The sequence below is a fragment of the Symsagittifera roscoffensis genome, chromosome 2, assembly GCF_963678635.1.
Source record: "Symsagittifera roscoffensis chromosome 2, txSymRosc1.1, whole genome shotgun sequence".
NCBI classification, from domain to species: Eukaryota; Metazoa; Xenacoelomorpha; order Acoela; family Convolutidae; genus Symsagittifera; species Symsagittifera roscoffensis.
In genome coordinates this window covers 60,950,137-60,967,445 of record NC_087063.1, presented here as the reverse complement: position 1 = coordinate 60,967,445, position 17,309 = coordinate 60,950,137, and the positions used below count along the sequence as shown (strand labels likewise).

Genomic DNA, 17,309 nt, shown 5'->3' with positions numbered 1-17,309 from the left:
TTTAAAACAAGGCCAAATGTCGCTTTGAATTACTCTAATTCAAATGCGCCATATACTTTTTTTTATCAATTGTGTTCCTTATTAGTTCTTGGTTTTATGTAGAAGGGCTAAATTTTGTCTGAGTTCTTAAAGTTTTAATTTTATCTCCTGCAGCGATCAATTCTTTGGTATGTTTGTTTGGTTTCGCCCTTTTGTTTTTCCCTCTATGAGATTACAATAATCTCTATTCTGCTCTATTTCCTCGTCTGATCAAAAATGGATGCTACTTGGGAATGTGACAACAAAAGATAGTCTTGGGGATAAGCGAGGACCCTTGGGCCTCCATTTTTTTGTTTACTTTAATACAAGGCCCAATTTTGACCATTTTTTTACTCGAAGAGTTTTGTGAAAAATGGCAGCTGTCAAATTGAAGGCCAATTTGTCAGTTTCATCGACAAAACTGTAAAACGTATGTTTTAACGTTAAGAAAGGTTAATTTTTGTTTAAAAGTCATTTGGAATACCTGCCAAAAGCGCCTCACCTTTTGAATCTGAATGACTCCGATTATTGTTATAATGACTAACTCTTTTTTAATTCAGCTTCAAGCAGCGAGTCTTAGTCTCTTAATCCAAACTTTTAAAAAAAAAACTAGTCCTAGTTTAAGAGTCTACTTAAAATTTCTCGGTAGAAAACCTTTTTTTTTAATCTCAAAAGTAGTTTTTGAAACTATTCGTAGTTTAAACATTTACCTTATCCTGAATTATTTAGTTTTAACTATCTAAGTTAACCTCACTTTTTAACATGGTGCAGTCAAACGAATTAAATCTACGAGGATTAGATTTTTTTTGGAACAGTTCATCGAACAAAAATCATCAAGGTTAGGAGAAATGGTCCAAAAACTTAGTTTACGTTTATTGCAAAAGTTTCAGTTGACAACGAAAAATTAATAAACGTACCGGTCTTACAAGAACTAAAATACTCAATTCCAGAACCTCCCGACAGAACAAGCGACCAAACCCATTGGATTACGGGAAAAGAGAAAAAAAACCATTTGGGCATATACAGAGGAAGTACGAAGACAATGCAGAATACAACGGCTTACAAAAAGGAAACATAGACAAAAACTAAAGTATCAATTGTACCTGGCTCTAGGAAAAGAAGGACAGAAATGCTTCTCCCATTAATTTTTCTGCCAACAGATTTTAGACTTCAATTTTACAGAGTTCTGGGAATTAAAAAGACTACGTTCACTGTAGCTAGGACTCTGGTACGAACGTTTTAAGTTTTTTGGAAGCAGACAAAAAGATAATGAATCGCTGCAAAAAGATCTGGAGTTTTATCAGAACTGGTAAAACAACTGCCAGTTTGGAAATTTAGAAGTTGACCTAGTAAGAGCTTCCTTTGGTTCAGTTGGACTCGCTGTGATGTCTGTTCTTCGGTTTGTAAATAAAATCCCATTTCCTTGCCTGGTAAAGGTTCGATTGGAATTCGTACGGTTGGAGTTTGTCGGCTCAACGAATTTATCGAGATTGAGGAGTTTTAGTTTATTTTTAAGGCCTCTTTAACTGTCTCTCAAGTTCTCTATGAGTGCTTCGTGATCTGAAAGGATAAAAAATTATTGTTTAGTTCGTACTGTTGTTTAGTTCGGTGTTAATTAGAAATCTATTGGCGAATGCTACAATCTTTCACATTCCCAGATGGTCCTGTTGAAGTGAGGCACCCAGGTCAAAATGAGAGACAGCACAATTTTCTTTCGTTCTCAATTTGATATCGAAATAATGATTTGTAACTGTGATTCAAATCTCTTTCTTGACCTTATGGAACGCTTATTGGTGTATTTCTGACCAATTAAGTTATTCATTTCTCTGCATTAGATTTTGAAACGATGTCGATAAAAAGGCTAAAGTCGGTATAAGTTTGTTACAAGAGAAAATAATTCCCATCGGTGATCTTTTATTCCTTATGCGCTTGGGTTCCGGGTAGCGTCGGATATATGAACAAAGAGAGTGGTTCCTTTGAAGTTGATTTTAATCCCAATCACTATATGCTGTTTGTTAAAAATTGGCACTTCCTCCATTTTATGGCCAATTCTTCTTCGTCGAATTTTTATAATATAGCTTACAGTGATTTTTTGCGCAATCAACGGCAGCAACTCAAATGATGTCAATGAAGTAGGTAATAGTGTGAGGTAGAAAGTTTGTCGTTTAAGCGTTTCAAAAATCGCTGAAACTTGTTTGAGATATCTCCTAGGCCGTAAAAACCTTGTTTGAATCGATTGAATTGGTAGAAACCCGTTAAGTTATCTCCCACTGTAATAAAAGTACATTGATTTCTGGCTTTTTTCGAGAGTGGTTTTTGACTAAACGCGTATTTTAAACCAACTATTGAAAAACGGGTTTACTTTCTTCGTGGTCGTTATTTGTCGTTTGTAAAAACTGTTCTGATTCCCTTCTTCATCCAATCTTCGATAAAATTTACTTCCTTGCGACTATCTCCAGATAAAATTAGAAAATCATCCAAATTTACATCGATCAGGATTGTTGTTCCGGTGGGTTTGACTTTTGCAGCAAAACGAGTGGAAGCGACCTCGATAATTGATTCAATAGACTTGCTAGGAGAACCATGACTCTAAACGAGCTGAGACTATGGACTACCATTGGGCATGCAAACTTTTATGTCAATTTATTGTGCATTCTGAATTTTCATACCACTTATTCTGGTATAAATTCCGAATTTCGGTCCAAACTTTTAATGTGCGAGTACATTAACAAAAAACCATAATTGGGAAGATTTTAGTGCTTCCTCCAATAAATACCGCACTTGACCTCCAAAACAATTTCGTTCTACTGTTTCCAAGAAGAATTTGAAGCGTATGTTATAAGCTTGAAGTTAAACTTTAGTCTGCAAGTCATTTGGGCGTTTTTGGATCTGAATGATTCCGATCTTTTTTCTTATTTTTAACTTTTTCTTATTTCAGTTTAAAACAGCGAGTTTTATACTAGACTTAGTTTAGTTAATCACCTAGCATCTTAATCTGAACCTTCTTGTACCATCCTAGTTTAAACACCTGCTAAAAATTCTTGGAGAAATCTTTTTTTTAAACTCAATTTTTAAATTAGTCTTATGCTAAACATTTGCCTTATCTTGTCAAGGATTAGTTTTAAATATCTAGGTTGATCTCATTTTTAGCAAAACCTAGTGTCATTTTTTTGCTAATTTTGAAAGTATAAACCTATAGACTGCGACAAAATTCACTGCGACAAATTTCAATGGGACTCAAAGCAGCCAAAAAGTGGTCGAAATCAAAGCATATGAAACATTCAGAGTAAAAGTTCTGAAACATTGGACCCACTTTTACAAGCAGAAAAATTTAGAAATACCGAATAATTGTTTTAAGACATTTTTGGTCACAATTTTTGAGAGTTTTTGGTAGTACTTTGCCACGCAAGAAGACGAAAATCAACCCAACTTCAAAAACTATTTCCGATTAGCTAATACATTTATCAAAATTTTTGTTACTTTTTAAAATTTCAATGAAATGACCCCTTTTTCTCGAGGCACAGAATTTTTCTTACAGGAATCCCCACGAAAAAAACTTCATAATGATATAGAGGCACTTGGTGGTAAGGCATAGTCGTAAGGCGTTCACTTTGTAATCGTCAGATCAAGAAAGTTGTAGAAGCAAAAAAACTGCCTTGATTCGCAAAAAAGAGCCACGCTCAACAAAATAGCATTCTGAAATGTGGTTAGATAACGAAAATTGACTATCCTCGACAGGACTGTTAACGCATACTGATAGCTTCTCTGCGAATTCCAGGAACCACCGGTATTAAATAACAGACGAACTCTAAAGAATTTGCTTTTTGGCACCAATTTTGGAGTGAGAACAAAAGAATCGTGAGTTCCTTCCCTTTGAGTAAAATTTGGTTGTGGGGAGAAAAACGATAGATACCATAGTTTAAAGAAAGTCTTTAAAACATTTTCACAACATGAACAATGATCAAAACTTTAGACAACTTTCTAAATTATAAAAAATTTTTTTTGATGAAGTCTCCAAAACTCTTAATTCAGTTCATAAAAAGATATAGATAAAAAACTGGATCACTAACGCCCAAAAGCTCTAACCTAACTTGACAAAACTAGAAACTAGGCTCATTTACACTAGTTTTTTGTTTGAGCTGTTCGTGCAATCCATGGAGGAAAAAATCAGAAAGATAATATTAGTTCGATTCGACAATTTTTGAGTGGGAACAAATTTCATGATTTTGGGATATAGAGCAAAAACGTAGGTTTTCTATATGTATTAACACAAACTTACAAGATACCTGCAGCTTTTATCCCGGTTGATTAAATTTCGAGAAGGCTTTGTTTTCTAATCTATAAAAAATTGCAAAAACCACGACGCTTAAATTCATTTATGAAATTTTAGAAAAACACAAAAGGTGAATGCAGAACTCTTTCGTTCGTTGACCGACAAAATTTTTGCTAAAAACACTAAAATAGCCGGGTGCTGGAAAGCATCATTGGCTGTCCCATTTTTTTGTGCGATGAGGGGAGCATACTAAAATCTAGAAGAGAGTAAAAAAAACATTGGCCTGAAAAAGCATAATAACAAATCATAAAACTAAATCAATACGACATAACGTCATTGCTTTAAACTAGCCTGAAGAACAAAAAAAAACTATTTTTTCTCAAAACTGACAATTTTAAATGAAATTTTTTTGATATCAACCGAATATTTTCTGTCTTGCACCTGTTTTTGGTCAAAACAACAAGCGGATATCTTATATGTTCTTGCAAACAACTGATCTTCAATGTTCGACTAAAAATCCTGAAAGCCTAAAAAATATAATGATAGTGCTAATGATTTCTTGATTATTTCATACTTTTTACAAAAAACAACAGTTTTTTGAATGTTTGAAATAACTTAAAGTTTGAAGACTTATTTAATCAAAGCTCATCAAAAATGAAAGTCAGTACAAGTGATTTGTTAGCTAACGTTCATGCAGTGTAGACCTGTCAATTAAAAAGTAAAAAATTGAAAAAATATTCAAAAACAGCTACGCTATTCTCAACTTTTTTCGAATGGATCATAACAGCAACTTAAAAGAAATCATTTCAATTGAAAGTACATCCTCGAGTATCACGAATTCTCTAATCGAAAACAAAGTTAGTGGGAAACAAGTTTGTCCTAATTTTTTCAAGTGTCCGTGTTTTTATTAATTGCCAACTTAACACTACATAAATTTGTCGTTTTTAAAACAATAAAACAAAAAAAGACACACCAACAATCAAAAAAATTTTTCGAGACGGTAATTTTATTTGTGTATGTAAAAATTTGTATGTTTTTATGCGTTCAAATGCTGCCAAAATACTTGAGTTCTTTTTTTTCAGAATTTAGTATTCATTTTCTAGCTGAATTAAGTTCAAGTTGAATTTCCAAGTTTAGTCAATAACAAAGTTGTTGGTTTTTGAAGTGTCTTTTTTGTTTTATTACTTTCAATTTGAACCCGTAACTGAGTGTGAAGAATGCAACTACTGGGAACGTGACACTTGGAAAAGATAAGATTTTCAATTTTCGACTAATTTTGTTTTCGAATAGAAAATTCGTGATATTCACGGCGGATGTACTTTCAGTTGAAAGTGTTTTTTTAATGTTGCAACTCTGATCAACTACACTTTTGTGGAAAATATTGAAATAATCAAAAAACCATTAGCACAGTCATTATACTTTTTTTGTTTGTAAGATTTTTAGTTCAACAATGATGTTTTATTGAAAAAAAAAGAAGATATACGTTTTTTATTTGACCGAAAGAAAGACTTTCAAGATTGAAGTTATATCAAATTAGTGAAATCCAAATTTTGGTGAAGCTCTTATAAACTTACTTCGAATGAGCTAAATATTAAACAAATTAGAAATTAAGAGCCTGAAAATCAAGTTTTGTAGGTTGAATTATTCGCGGATTTCAATTTTGAGATTCTCACTTTTCAGAAGACCCAATTTTTAAACCTCTTTGGGCATCAATTTTGCCCGACCAGCCCAAAAAACTCTTTCTAAGGCCTTTACCGCAAATACTGTTTACTTAATAAATTTGGCGTCACTTTTGTATGTTAGAATAATTTGGAAAAATTCGGCCCAAATTGATGCCATGAAAAAATTTCAAAAGTATAGAATTCATGGGTGGCGGAGGATCAAATTTATGAATGATTCATAGACTATCAAACTCGACAAAAATGTTCTAATTTACTTTATTTCTAACAAGTTAAATATTTAACTTTTTTTCAAGTAAGATTTGAAAACTTTTGACAATTTTCCGTTATGCGTTCATTATTTTGATAGATCATTAGTCTGGGACCTGTGAACACATCAATCTGACATTTTCTGTTTTCATTTTTTTGAATCATTGTTCAGCAACCTGTTTTTTTCCAAAATTTTCCAGCGGCTCAGAAAAGTTCGGCAAAATGGGTTCTATTTAGTGTGTGGAGTAACTCGGAAACTAAAGTGGAGCAACTTAAGAAAAGTGGACAAAATTTTGAAGTGAAAATCCTTTTTTTTTCGTGAAAATCTTAGATGAGCCAGCTTTGAATGATATTTAGAATTTGTAGTTTCATCCATCAAAACCGTCTGTTTTTTTCGGGCCAAAGTGTAATTTTTTGTTTCAAGTCAATGTTGATTTTTTTTTTGTATGTTCAGTTTTTATATTTTGAGTTTAATTGGTAGAAACCAATTAGAACTATAAAAAATGGTAACTCATTAGAAAACACATTAGAAAACCACCGCCCTTTCTGACCTCGAACCCTCAATCCTCTGAACCCTCTGCTAGTCAGATTTCACAAAAGAGCCCTCTCTCCCTTTCTCCCCTTTCTCTCATTTTCTTCCTTTCTATTTCTTTCCTTCCGGCCACTCGATACTATTTATGGTAATGTGGGCTAATCTTCATCGTTGCTGGGGCATTTTGGCTAGACAGCGTGCAGAGAGAAGACGGACCTCAAGAGCAGATTAGATACTCTTGCACAGAGGCTGGTTTATTGATGCATTGTTTGAAGGAAGCTTTTGAGTCTTGATTCTGCTCATTTTGTTGAGTAACTGATATTGGATTTTTTACAATATGCACTAAATAAACCACAATACTTGGTTCTGAAATCCACGCCAATGCTTAAGGTATTAGACCATGGATAAAATACCGATCAAACGCAAAAAGCTCCTAAGTGGATTTCACGACAAACTGGCTTTTCCCTGCCCCAAATTCCACTGGAAAACTTTCCAGAACGTGGTTGGTCAACGCTAACGTAGTTAAAATAGTGCAAGGATGAAAAACGAAAAACTATGCTTCATTACAAGTCGAAGATTAGAATCACTCAGTATTTTTTATCTTCTGTAGGTTTGCTAGCTAACAAAAAATGTTCCTTTTCAATAAGTTTTACTGCTAATTGAACTTCCAGCGGTAGAAAATGCTCCCGTCCTTAGTGCTGAAACAGTTCTGAAAAATGAAAAAAAAAATGAAAGAGTCACATGTCCTAGGGCACCCCGTCAGCTGCCTGGTTTGTCAAATTATGCGGTGAAAAGTTTCCATGTGGGCATCTTTTGCTCTTTTTCTTGCCCCCGTGCTTGTTGACTTTTAGGTAGATTCTTCATTGAATGATTGCTCTCTGCTTATATGCCCCTACCACTAGTAACTTTGCGAAATCTAGGAGCGCATTTGCTACCTCTTTGAAGGAACTGCCTACGCCCCCTCTTTTTAAACAATAATGAGCTATAAAAATATCCTGACGCTGTTATTTTCAATCTTCGATTAAATTTAATTATCTTTCTCATGGGAGTTACACTACATTTTGATTCGACATCAATTATTATTAAAAACCCTCAGATCTGCAATTGAATTTTACGCAAATACTTTCATTAATGAAAATCGTCACTTTGATATCATCGTTATCTGTGAAGTGACAATATAAGGGCGTTTGGACTATCGGATGTCCAATTTTTACAAATATATCTGATTAATATAGCCTCATTTTAAATTGGACTTAGATATTAAAATTCGATTTATATTCATGACAATATGTTCGATCGAGCAAACAGCGCTATGTGACGTGGACTAATTTAAAATGAATGGGGCGCAAAGGCCGCCATAGATGACCTATAAAAGCTACCTTGCAACTATTGGTCATAAATTAGCCACAATAAAGATGGCATGCAAAATAATGTCAAGATTTGGAATGGTACATATGTTTTCGATCTAACTGACTACACGTTGAAAACCCACAGCCAAATGTAGGCTTTCAATCTTTAGATTTTCTAAGCGGCCCTTTGTGCTTTAAGTGTTGTTTTTTTTTGTTCTGGGCTAAAACCGTTGCATCTTCATATCACAAACACAACCCTCGGTCGCCCCGCCAAATTCTTGAGTGAAAGGCAAATAACCTCTCACAATATGACTTGACATCGTTATGGGATATTCTTATGCAGATTTTCAATTCTGTGGTCACATGTTTCTAAAGTACTCTCAAACTCACGAAACTTCAAAACTTAAAATGATTCAGCATTAGATGAAAAAACTTAGTGCCACTTTTCATCTATAAATATTGTAAATCTCTAGTCATTGTGTATGTATTCAACCATATGTTACCAAAATTTTGGTTGATGGCTGAATTACAAAACTTTTTCGCCTAAATTGGAAAAAAAGCGCGATTCGAACGTTGATTAGGGACTTGAACATTTGTTTCGTAGTTTGCTCAATTGGATGTGTAGAAAATACACCTAATTTAAGTTTCAAAAAGGTTTTTCAATTTTCTTGCCAAGATCATGCAAGATCCTGCCAAGCTACCACGCAAAATCGTGCACCATCTTGTATCATTGAGCAAAATTTCCAAGTTGCTTTCCAGAACATGCATGATACATTAAAAATTTAATATGATTTTGAAAACGTTTCCAAGTTACTTGCCAGGATAGCAATGCTACTTGAAAAACTTAACACGATCTTGGCAAAATTTTTGAGGATCTTTGAACCAGATTTTTCAAGTACCAAGGAGAACAGCAATGATTTTGGCTGCCAAAACATATCAAAGAATCGGCGCCTAAGAAATGCTGAGAAACCGACTTTAAATTCAAAAATTAAATCGTTTCAATTTTTAGTTAAACTCATTAAAAAATTCACGTTTTTAATTGAAAAAAGAAATTTTTGCAAAAAAGACCATAAGAGCTACTTGTAACATATGCATGAATGGATAATTCATGATCTGGTTTTTCTAGATTCATGGAATTTAACAAAAAGACTGAAGGCTTTTGGAAAAATTTTGAAAAACAGTTTCGAGGCAAAAAATAATACATTAAACACATTCCAAACAGCCTAATTTGCTGCAACAATCTTTCTTTTTTTGAGAAAACATTTAGTGCTAACAGATTGATTTCTTCCGAATGAAAACAAGTTTTGTTTCAGATCGATTTCAGATTCTTTTGTAGCAAAAATTTAATTTGTGTATCATAAATATTTTGGCAAAATCTTCATAAGATCTAGCACGATCTTGCCATGAATTCCTTGTCTGGTTGGCTTGGCAAAAACGTGGATTGTAAAATGGGCAAAAATGAGTTTTCTACGAATGCTTGGTCATCTTGGATTTCTTGCCAACATCTTGCCAACTGCAATGGTTAATTTGTCAATATATTGCAGGTGATACTTGAAAAACCCATAATAAACCATGATCTGGGCAAGAATTTCCAAGATCAAACCACAGGATGCTTCACCCTTGTGCTATCAAAGCTATTATCTTAGTATGTATGATGATGAGGCTCCGTATTATTATATTTGTATTGAGTTTCATTGAACGCAAAACTGCTTGTGTCAGGGCAAATTCTCGTACACTCGGAGTATACCGTATCTCGTCTCACCAAAGTTTTTGGGACAAAAGTTGACGAGGCTTATTATTTTGAAATTTTACTATTCTTTTTATTTGTAATTTTTAACCCGCTTATTATTTGCCGCTGCATAACAGGCACTAAAAATTAACTTTCCAGACTTTGAAAAGACGTTCGTATGCATTTATCATAATTGTAAAAAGTACGCATGAAACAGTCCCAAAAAGTAGTCATTTAATAATTTTCAAACGCCGCAGAGAATCAGCGTAAGCAATTCCAGATAAAACATTTTTTGGTCTTTAAGTAGGAGAGTTTGCAATTTCAATAGGATTAAAAAAATCGTTCAAAACTATTATTTCGAACACCAAAACTGGTTTGAAGCACAGATTAGTCTTGCAGTTCAAATCAGTACTGGTACAAAAGTGGGATCTTGTTAATTGTTTCCCCCTATGACAATAGGGGAGAGGGTGTAGGGGGAATAGTAAACAAAAAACAAAATTCGTATATGCTTAACCGTTCAATTCTTTCTTAATAGGGGTGAGTATTCTTCACAAAGTACCATAGGGAGGGGGAATAGTTAACAAGATACCAAAATAAAATGGCAAAATTTTAACAGTGCTGATTCATTTTTGACCCTGTGCTTTTTTGGGCTTTGTTTTGTAACTATAGTAAAACAAGACTGCTCGTATCAAGGCGAAGCACTGAATGTTCCGACTGCCTTCTAAGGTCTATGGAGCAATAATAACTTGAAAAATTTAAATGTAACAAAATAAGATTATTTAAAAAAAATTGAGATTTTTTTTGTAAAAACGTCCCCCCACACAACATATTAAGTACAAAATGATAAATTTTGCTCCTATTAAATAATCAATTATGGCATATAAGCTTCCTCGAGCCAATTTGGAACGAATTCTAAGACGGATTAAATCTCCGCTTACACGTTGATAGCGCGAAATATATCGCGCGTTAATTTTCCCAAATTGGCCAAAATGGTAATCTTTAAACCCCCATAACTTTACGAAAAATGATCATAGGTAAAATATCTTTCAAAATTGAGCTCAAGACAACAATAGATTTTGAATGATATTAAAAATTTCCGTTAACAGTGGCTAGTTAAAAAGTCAAAAATTGTCTGAAGAAAAAAAACTCACCCCGAGCACAAATATTCCGTTACTTTCCTTACGAAAATACTCTTACTTTCCTTGTCGGCAGGGGGTCAAATCTTTGAGGAGGATGGGGGCGTGCCCCTTTCTAAATCCGCTGGTGGCTATATATAAAAAAATACAGTTTCTTTTAGTTTGGTAACCAACTGAAGAGCACACAAAACAAAACAAAACTAAAACGAAACGAAGCGATGACGTTTTATGAAAAATAATGGATTTAAATTGATTATTATGGCTTATAATTCAATAAAAATTGAGGAAAAAACTTCCATAAAGTAATCGATTTCAATCGATTACAATCGATTATTAAAATTTTTATTGTTTCAAAAAATAGTAATATTATAATCTATTTTTAATCAATTATAATCAATTCTTTTTGAAAGTTATGGAGACTGACTATAAAAATCCAATATAATCTATTATTTTCTCTTTTTACTGAATCCGGGCGGGGCTTTATTCAAACAGAAACGCAAAATTTTACATTTTTCCCACTCTTACGCCTAAGGATGGATGTAATACTCTTACTGATAATTGATTTGGTACTGCACAATTAAATTTCGTTATGGCCTATGAACATAGATGGCCCATGTTTGTTTATGTACAAGTTTTGTTACAGATCTGCATTTCTGAAAAATCACTGTAAAAATACTGAGGTAGAGCTGATTTGCTTTGCTATGTCAACTTTTGAGATAAACTATTCTAGTTGTAAACGTTTATTTTTTCTCAAAACTCTACCTACCCTAGCATAAACATTAAAACAAAAAACCACCCATAATGGAAACTCGGAACAAAAAACCACCCTTCGGATTATTAATATTCATTCAATTCTTCCAAACTTGTTCAAAAAAAAGGGCGTAGAATAAATTGTACAATATTTTTTTCAAAACTCGAAACCAAAACTACCAACGCAATCATAAATATTTCATTTCTCTCTTTGAAATATGGATTGAAAATCATTGATCATAGCATAAAAATTTTGTTTTTTCTACAAAATTGCAAGAGATGGAAGAATAGGTAATTTTGATGGCAGAAAATAAATTTCATCAAAAAAAGTGATTAAAGATCATTCGCATTTGAAATTTTGCTTTGCAGGGTAATCAGTTTTCTTGCCATTATTTTTAGTGCACGCCAAACATTGCGCTTGTCTGTTTTTTAATCAAAGATTTATCCGCAAAATGATTTACACGTAGTTTGAAAAAAAGTTAGGAATTAAGATGCCATTTTCTGCCAGCACAGTCCAGTCCGTTCTTCAAATTGATAAGCTTGAAACATTTAACAAAGGTTCTCCACAGACTTTCTCCTGAATATGGTTCATGGAGAGTTTCAGCGATTAAATGATCAAATTTCTGACCAATTTTTTGTGACTTTTGGTGGAAATAGTCAAACTCTGAGGGTGAAATGATCCTTTTTGTGGTGTGCATATTCCAAAACTTACAGGAAATTTGATCAATTTGAAAATTGAAATTTTTTTTCTTATGGAAAAACGCAATTTGAAACAAGCACCAGACACGTGGAAAATTCAATAAATGTCAATTTCCAGTGCGTTTTCCAATAACTCCGACCATTTTATCTGGTGTTCTCCTTGTTTTGAGGTTTTCATGCATCCTTTCTTGGCAATTCAGCTCTTTCTGGTAATCCGTGTTTTTCCGACTGTCTCGCGACAACTTTCTTTTAAGAAGCAGTGAACGCGTCAAGTTCTTATCTTGGTCTTTTAATGACTAAAACGAAACTAAATTTTATAACAAAAAGCCGGAACAAGTTGTCACTGGACCAAAATTTTACCTCTTTACTGTTGGAAAAATTTCTCCCAAAAACTTACCAATCAAAGTTCTTATTATTATTTTTTCATTCTAGACTATGCGTCATTGGATGTTTGGCCAGCTGCTCTGTACTCTGTACACTTCACTGGATATCATGTGTTGCACTGCGAGTATCATCAACCTGTGTGCCATATCCCTGGACAGGTACTGGGCCATAGTGACCCCCTTCCAGTACCAGCACAAGATGACACGCAGAACATGTCCCCTAATCATAGCCAGTGTATGGCTCAGGTGAGTACAACTTACATATAGCACACAAAAAAGTGTCGTGCCGGTCCAGACATTTTAAACTGACTCGATCGAAACATATACTTTGCACTATTGGTTTATTCGCGCGATGTCACAAAAAATATAAATAAGGCTGAAGTGTCACGCGTTTTTTGCAATTTCCAAGATTAAGATGATTAAATATGCGCTAACTATAGTAGTTTTTCCAAACTGTTTATTTTTTTGGATTGGACGATCTGACAATTTTGAGTAACGTTTCTTGGATAAATTTCGTCTTCAGCTCTGCGACCATCGCCGTGGCACAAATCGGTTGGCGTTACGTTATGGGGGAACTTCCATCTGAAAACAAACAACCTAAGCCGGGACACTTCAATGAAACAATTAATGTCACTCTTGAATCTTCTGGTAGTCCCGAACAAGGATCCGAAAAGGATCCTGAAACCGGGGAGGAGCTGCAACAGTGCCAGATATCCTTGGACTTCTCATTCAGAGTATTTTCCAGCATGTCTTCTTTCTATGTTCCTCTGGTGGTGATGCTGTTCACTTATTCTAGAATATTCGCAGTGGCTCAAAGACAGAGTAAAGCGATGGCTGAGCAGCTAAGACAATGCAACCCTACAATCCAACAAAACGGAATCCTACTTACAAATAACAACGGCGCTAATGGTGACGACCAAGAAAAAGTAAACAACAACAACAACAACCATAACATGAAAGAAAACGACCTCCCGAACAGCAGCAGAAGCAACAGCACGAACAACAACACCCTCGATCCGAACTGTTCAATTTTAGACCCGAACGGACCCGACGGCGAGCCACAGCCGAACTGCGGTGGCAGTCGAAACGCCTCGGTTTTCAGCCGAACCAGTTCTTTCCGAGGAATCAATCGTTTCGTGCAACGGGCAACTAAATTTGTGGCCCGATCGAACCCTCTGGGTCAAGCTACTGAGTTAAAGGCTTTCAAGACGCTTTCTATTGTAATGGGGGTTTTCATTGTGAACTGGTTTCCTTTCTTCGGTCTGTATTTGGTCGAGGGGTACCAGCAACGTCGCCTCGAAGGTCTTCCGGCTGTAATTGTTATGTGGCTAGGGTACTTCAATAGTGTCCTGAATCCTTTTATATATTTCTTCTTTAATAAACAATACAGAGAAGCCTTCATTAAGATGCTCTGTCCAGCCTCAAGACGAAAACTGAAGCACGAGTCTACCATGCTTGCTGTCTGATGACGTCACACTCGTCTCCTTGACTTATAATTGACCTCAAATGACCTCTATACATTCTTTATTAACGACATATGACCAGATCTGCAGTTAACTTTATAGTTTTGTAATATTGAAGCACTTGTAGCTTTCGTGTTTACTCGGAAATGCGCTCAAAAATTAGTTGTATTTTTATTTATATGTTTAATGAACTAACCAAAAGATTTATAACGCAAATTTTGTTTAAATTCAAATCTCAGATTTTTTACACTAATCAGTTATATATTAGACGCTTATATTTTTTAGAAAATATAAGCACGAATAACCAGTAGCTCTACAAGAAGCATAGAATGTTGCAACTACAGTCGTTTATGGACACAAAATAGAGCAATTCCAAAATAGTGTATTTCGCTGAAAACCTGGTGAAATAAGCTGGCTATATCGCCCGGGTCGAGGTCTCAGAATCATGTCCAGACTTTCGCGACAAAAACTTGGCATGTCCAGACTTTCCAGACTAAAATTAGACATGTCCTGATTTTCGCGATCAAAACCTGGCATTTACAGACTTTCGCGACCCGTGATGATCCGTCACGACTTTCTCGACCGAAAAGGAGGTGGCGCGACCAAAACATCGCGACTCGTATTTGGTATGTCCAGACTCTCGTGACCAATAATTGACATTTCCAAACTTTTGCGACCGAAAAACTCAGGCGCGAATAAGATGCATGCGGCGCGACCCTGCGGCTCAGGAGACGGCGCGACCAAGCTCAGCCATTTCCAGACTTTCCAGACCGAGATAGAGACGGCGCAATTTTCCAGACCAACATGGAGACGGCGCGACTAAGAAACTTTTTTTGTCAGGGCTTCCGCATCCGAGGTGGAGATCGCGTGGGACTTTCCAGACCAAAGTGGAGACGGCGCGAATTTTCAGACCAAGACGGAAACGGCGCGACTTTCGCGACCACTGGGATTTGGTCACGAAAGTCTGGACACAAATTTTCGCGACCCATGTCCAGACTTTTGCGACTAAATTTTGGTATATCTAGACTTTCGCGACCCATGTCCAGATTTCGCGATCAAATTTAGGTATGCCCAGACTTTCGCGGCCCACGGCGTGACTCATGTCTATAATTTCCAGACTCAAACTCTCGGCGCGACTGTGCAATTTGGGTTTAAATCCAGATGCGGTGCGACCCTCAGAGTCTGGACATGAGTCTGGGACCTCAGCCCGGGCGATCAACTGTGATCAATAATTACCCACTTAAATGGTTTTGGCTGTCAAATCAGTTAATGTCATCTTTTGCAGTAAATGTAGAAAGCTGAGTGGCATCACAACCAAGTCTCGCCGGTCAGAAAAGTTGGGAGGACAGTTTCAGCCAATTTCCTCTAACTTAGTCTGAAAACCGAAAATGTTCAGATAGTTTGTCTCGACACTGGGATTACGTTTTCAAACTTTTTTGGAAGCCGAATAGCGACCCATTGTATTTCAGTTGATACCACACTTAACTCTCTAAACGTTTCCTTGAAGAAGTCAGAATTCGATGGAAAAAAATTGCCTTGAATCCAAAGTTCCTCTGCACTCTTCGAATGTTCAGAACAAAAAGAAACGAACGAAGAGATTTAGATAAAAATCAGGTTCGAAATTCATGAAAACGGTAATATCTGCGGTTGTCATATCCTGCGTAGTTGCTGTGCTTGTTATCGAAAAACTACTAAGTATTACAGCGAAATCAACTGGGATCTACGACCATCAAATGCTATAAATAAGGAAAAACAGCAGCAGTCGCAACAACCACACAAACAATATCAACAACAACAAAGTTCGGACGAAATATTAAGACTTGTTTTGATGCCTAGTTGACCAAAAATAGGTGTGGTAAAATAACAACAAGGATATCCGGTTGCTGTGCAACAAACACTGAATGGTCCGACCATATTCTTGAAAAATACATCAATAATTTTTTCATGGTTTCAAATTAAAATTTTGTTGTTCATTGTGCGTGCTGCAATAGAACGGTCTGACGAAAACCTAAAAATTACGCAAACTTGACAGTCACAATGAATAAAGCAAAGATTTTTTTCGAAAAATCGCTAGAAAAAAAAACAAAAACAAAACTCTGAAAAAAAATTCTCTCAAATTTGTTTTCATTATTTTTGAAGAAATAGTTTCAAGTTTTTGAAGTTTTACGTTCCAAAAACGGCGCTAAATATGTCACACCGGTTTTCTGACACTGGAAAAAAGTTTCAGAAAAAATCTAATGTTTGAATCAAGACTGAAAGTTGTTGTTAAAATGAGAAATATTTCCACCCTTTACGATGATTGTATGTGGTAAATGTTTTTGCTTGAATAAGAAAACAAATCTGATTTCTCACCTCACTCGTTTGAAATCAGACCAAAAACCAAAAACATCAAATGGTTTTTTTCTAACCACTGGGAAAACTTTTTTATAATTGCAATCGTTCGAATTACAATTGAAAGGGTTTCAATATGATATACTTTCGACCTCTTCGATGATTGTTTGTAGTACTGATTTTCCAAGGAAAAAAAACTATAAGAAAACAGAAAAACAAAATCTTTCCCATTTCATTGTACGGAACAGAATCCTTAGAGTTTTCTGGGTGCTGAACGGTTCGGACTTAATTGCTCGACTAAAGCATCAAGCAAACTGGTCGAACGATTTCGTTTGGATCCTTTGTTCGAACTAGCTCAATTTTGCTCGAGTTTGAGATACCGGTCATAATCAAGTTGATTCCCAATTCGATCATTGATTGAACCACGTCTATAACGTGTCATTTGCAACAATTGACTTAGAACAAAGTTGTATACGTAAGAAAAAGAAATTCCGTCTTTCCGTCTGAATGATTGGTATCAGGTAAACAAGAAAAAAAACAAAAAAAAACTAAAACAACTATCACGTGCAAACGATTTATTCAAACAATTCAAAGTCTAAGAAAATTTTATAATAGACAAAAAAAGAGTGATTTTTTTAAAACAATTTTACAACGTTCGTTTTTTGGGTAACACTAAGCTAAACACGAAGAAACTTTTCTGCAATTGGAAGATGCCACT

General features: G+C 35.2%; 1 protein-coding gene across 2 annotated transcripts in view; it reads left to right on the top strand.

Annotated features, from left to right (window-relative positions):
* Positions 1 to 14,513, top strand: part of LOC134839112 (histamine H2 receptor-like) — an 86,866-nt gene extending 72,353 nt beyond the window's left edge. For both annotated transcript variants that reach the window (XM_063854550.1, XM_063854551.1), the window contains exons 3-4: positions 12,847 to 13,043; positions 13,321 to 14,513. In XM_063854550.1, coding sequence (XP_063710620.1) covers positions 12,847 to 13,043; positions 13,321 to 14,263 — 1,140 coding nt within the window. In that variant the 3' untranslated portion in view covers positions 14,264 to 14,513. The remainder of the gene's footprint in view (positions 1 to 12,846; positions 13,044 to 13,320) is intronic.
* Positions 14,514 to 17,309: the final 2,796 nt, after the last annotated feature.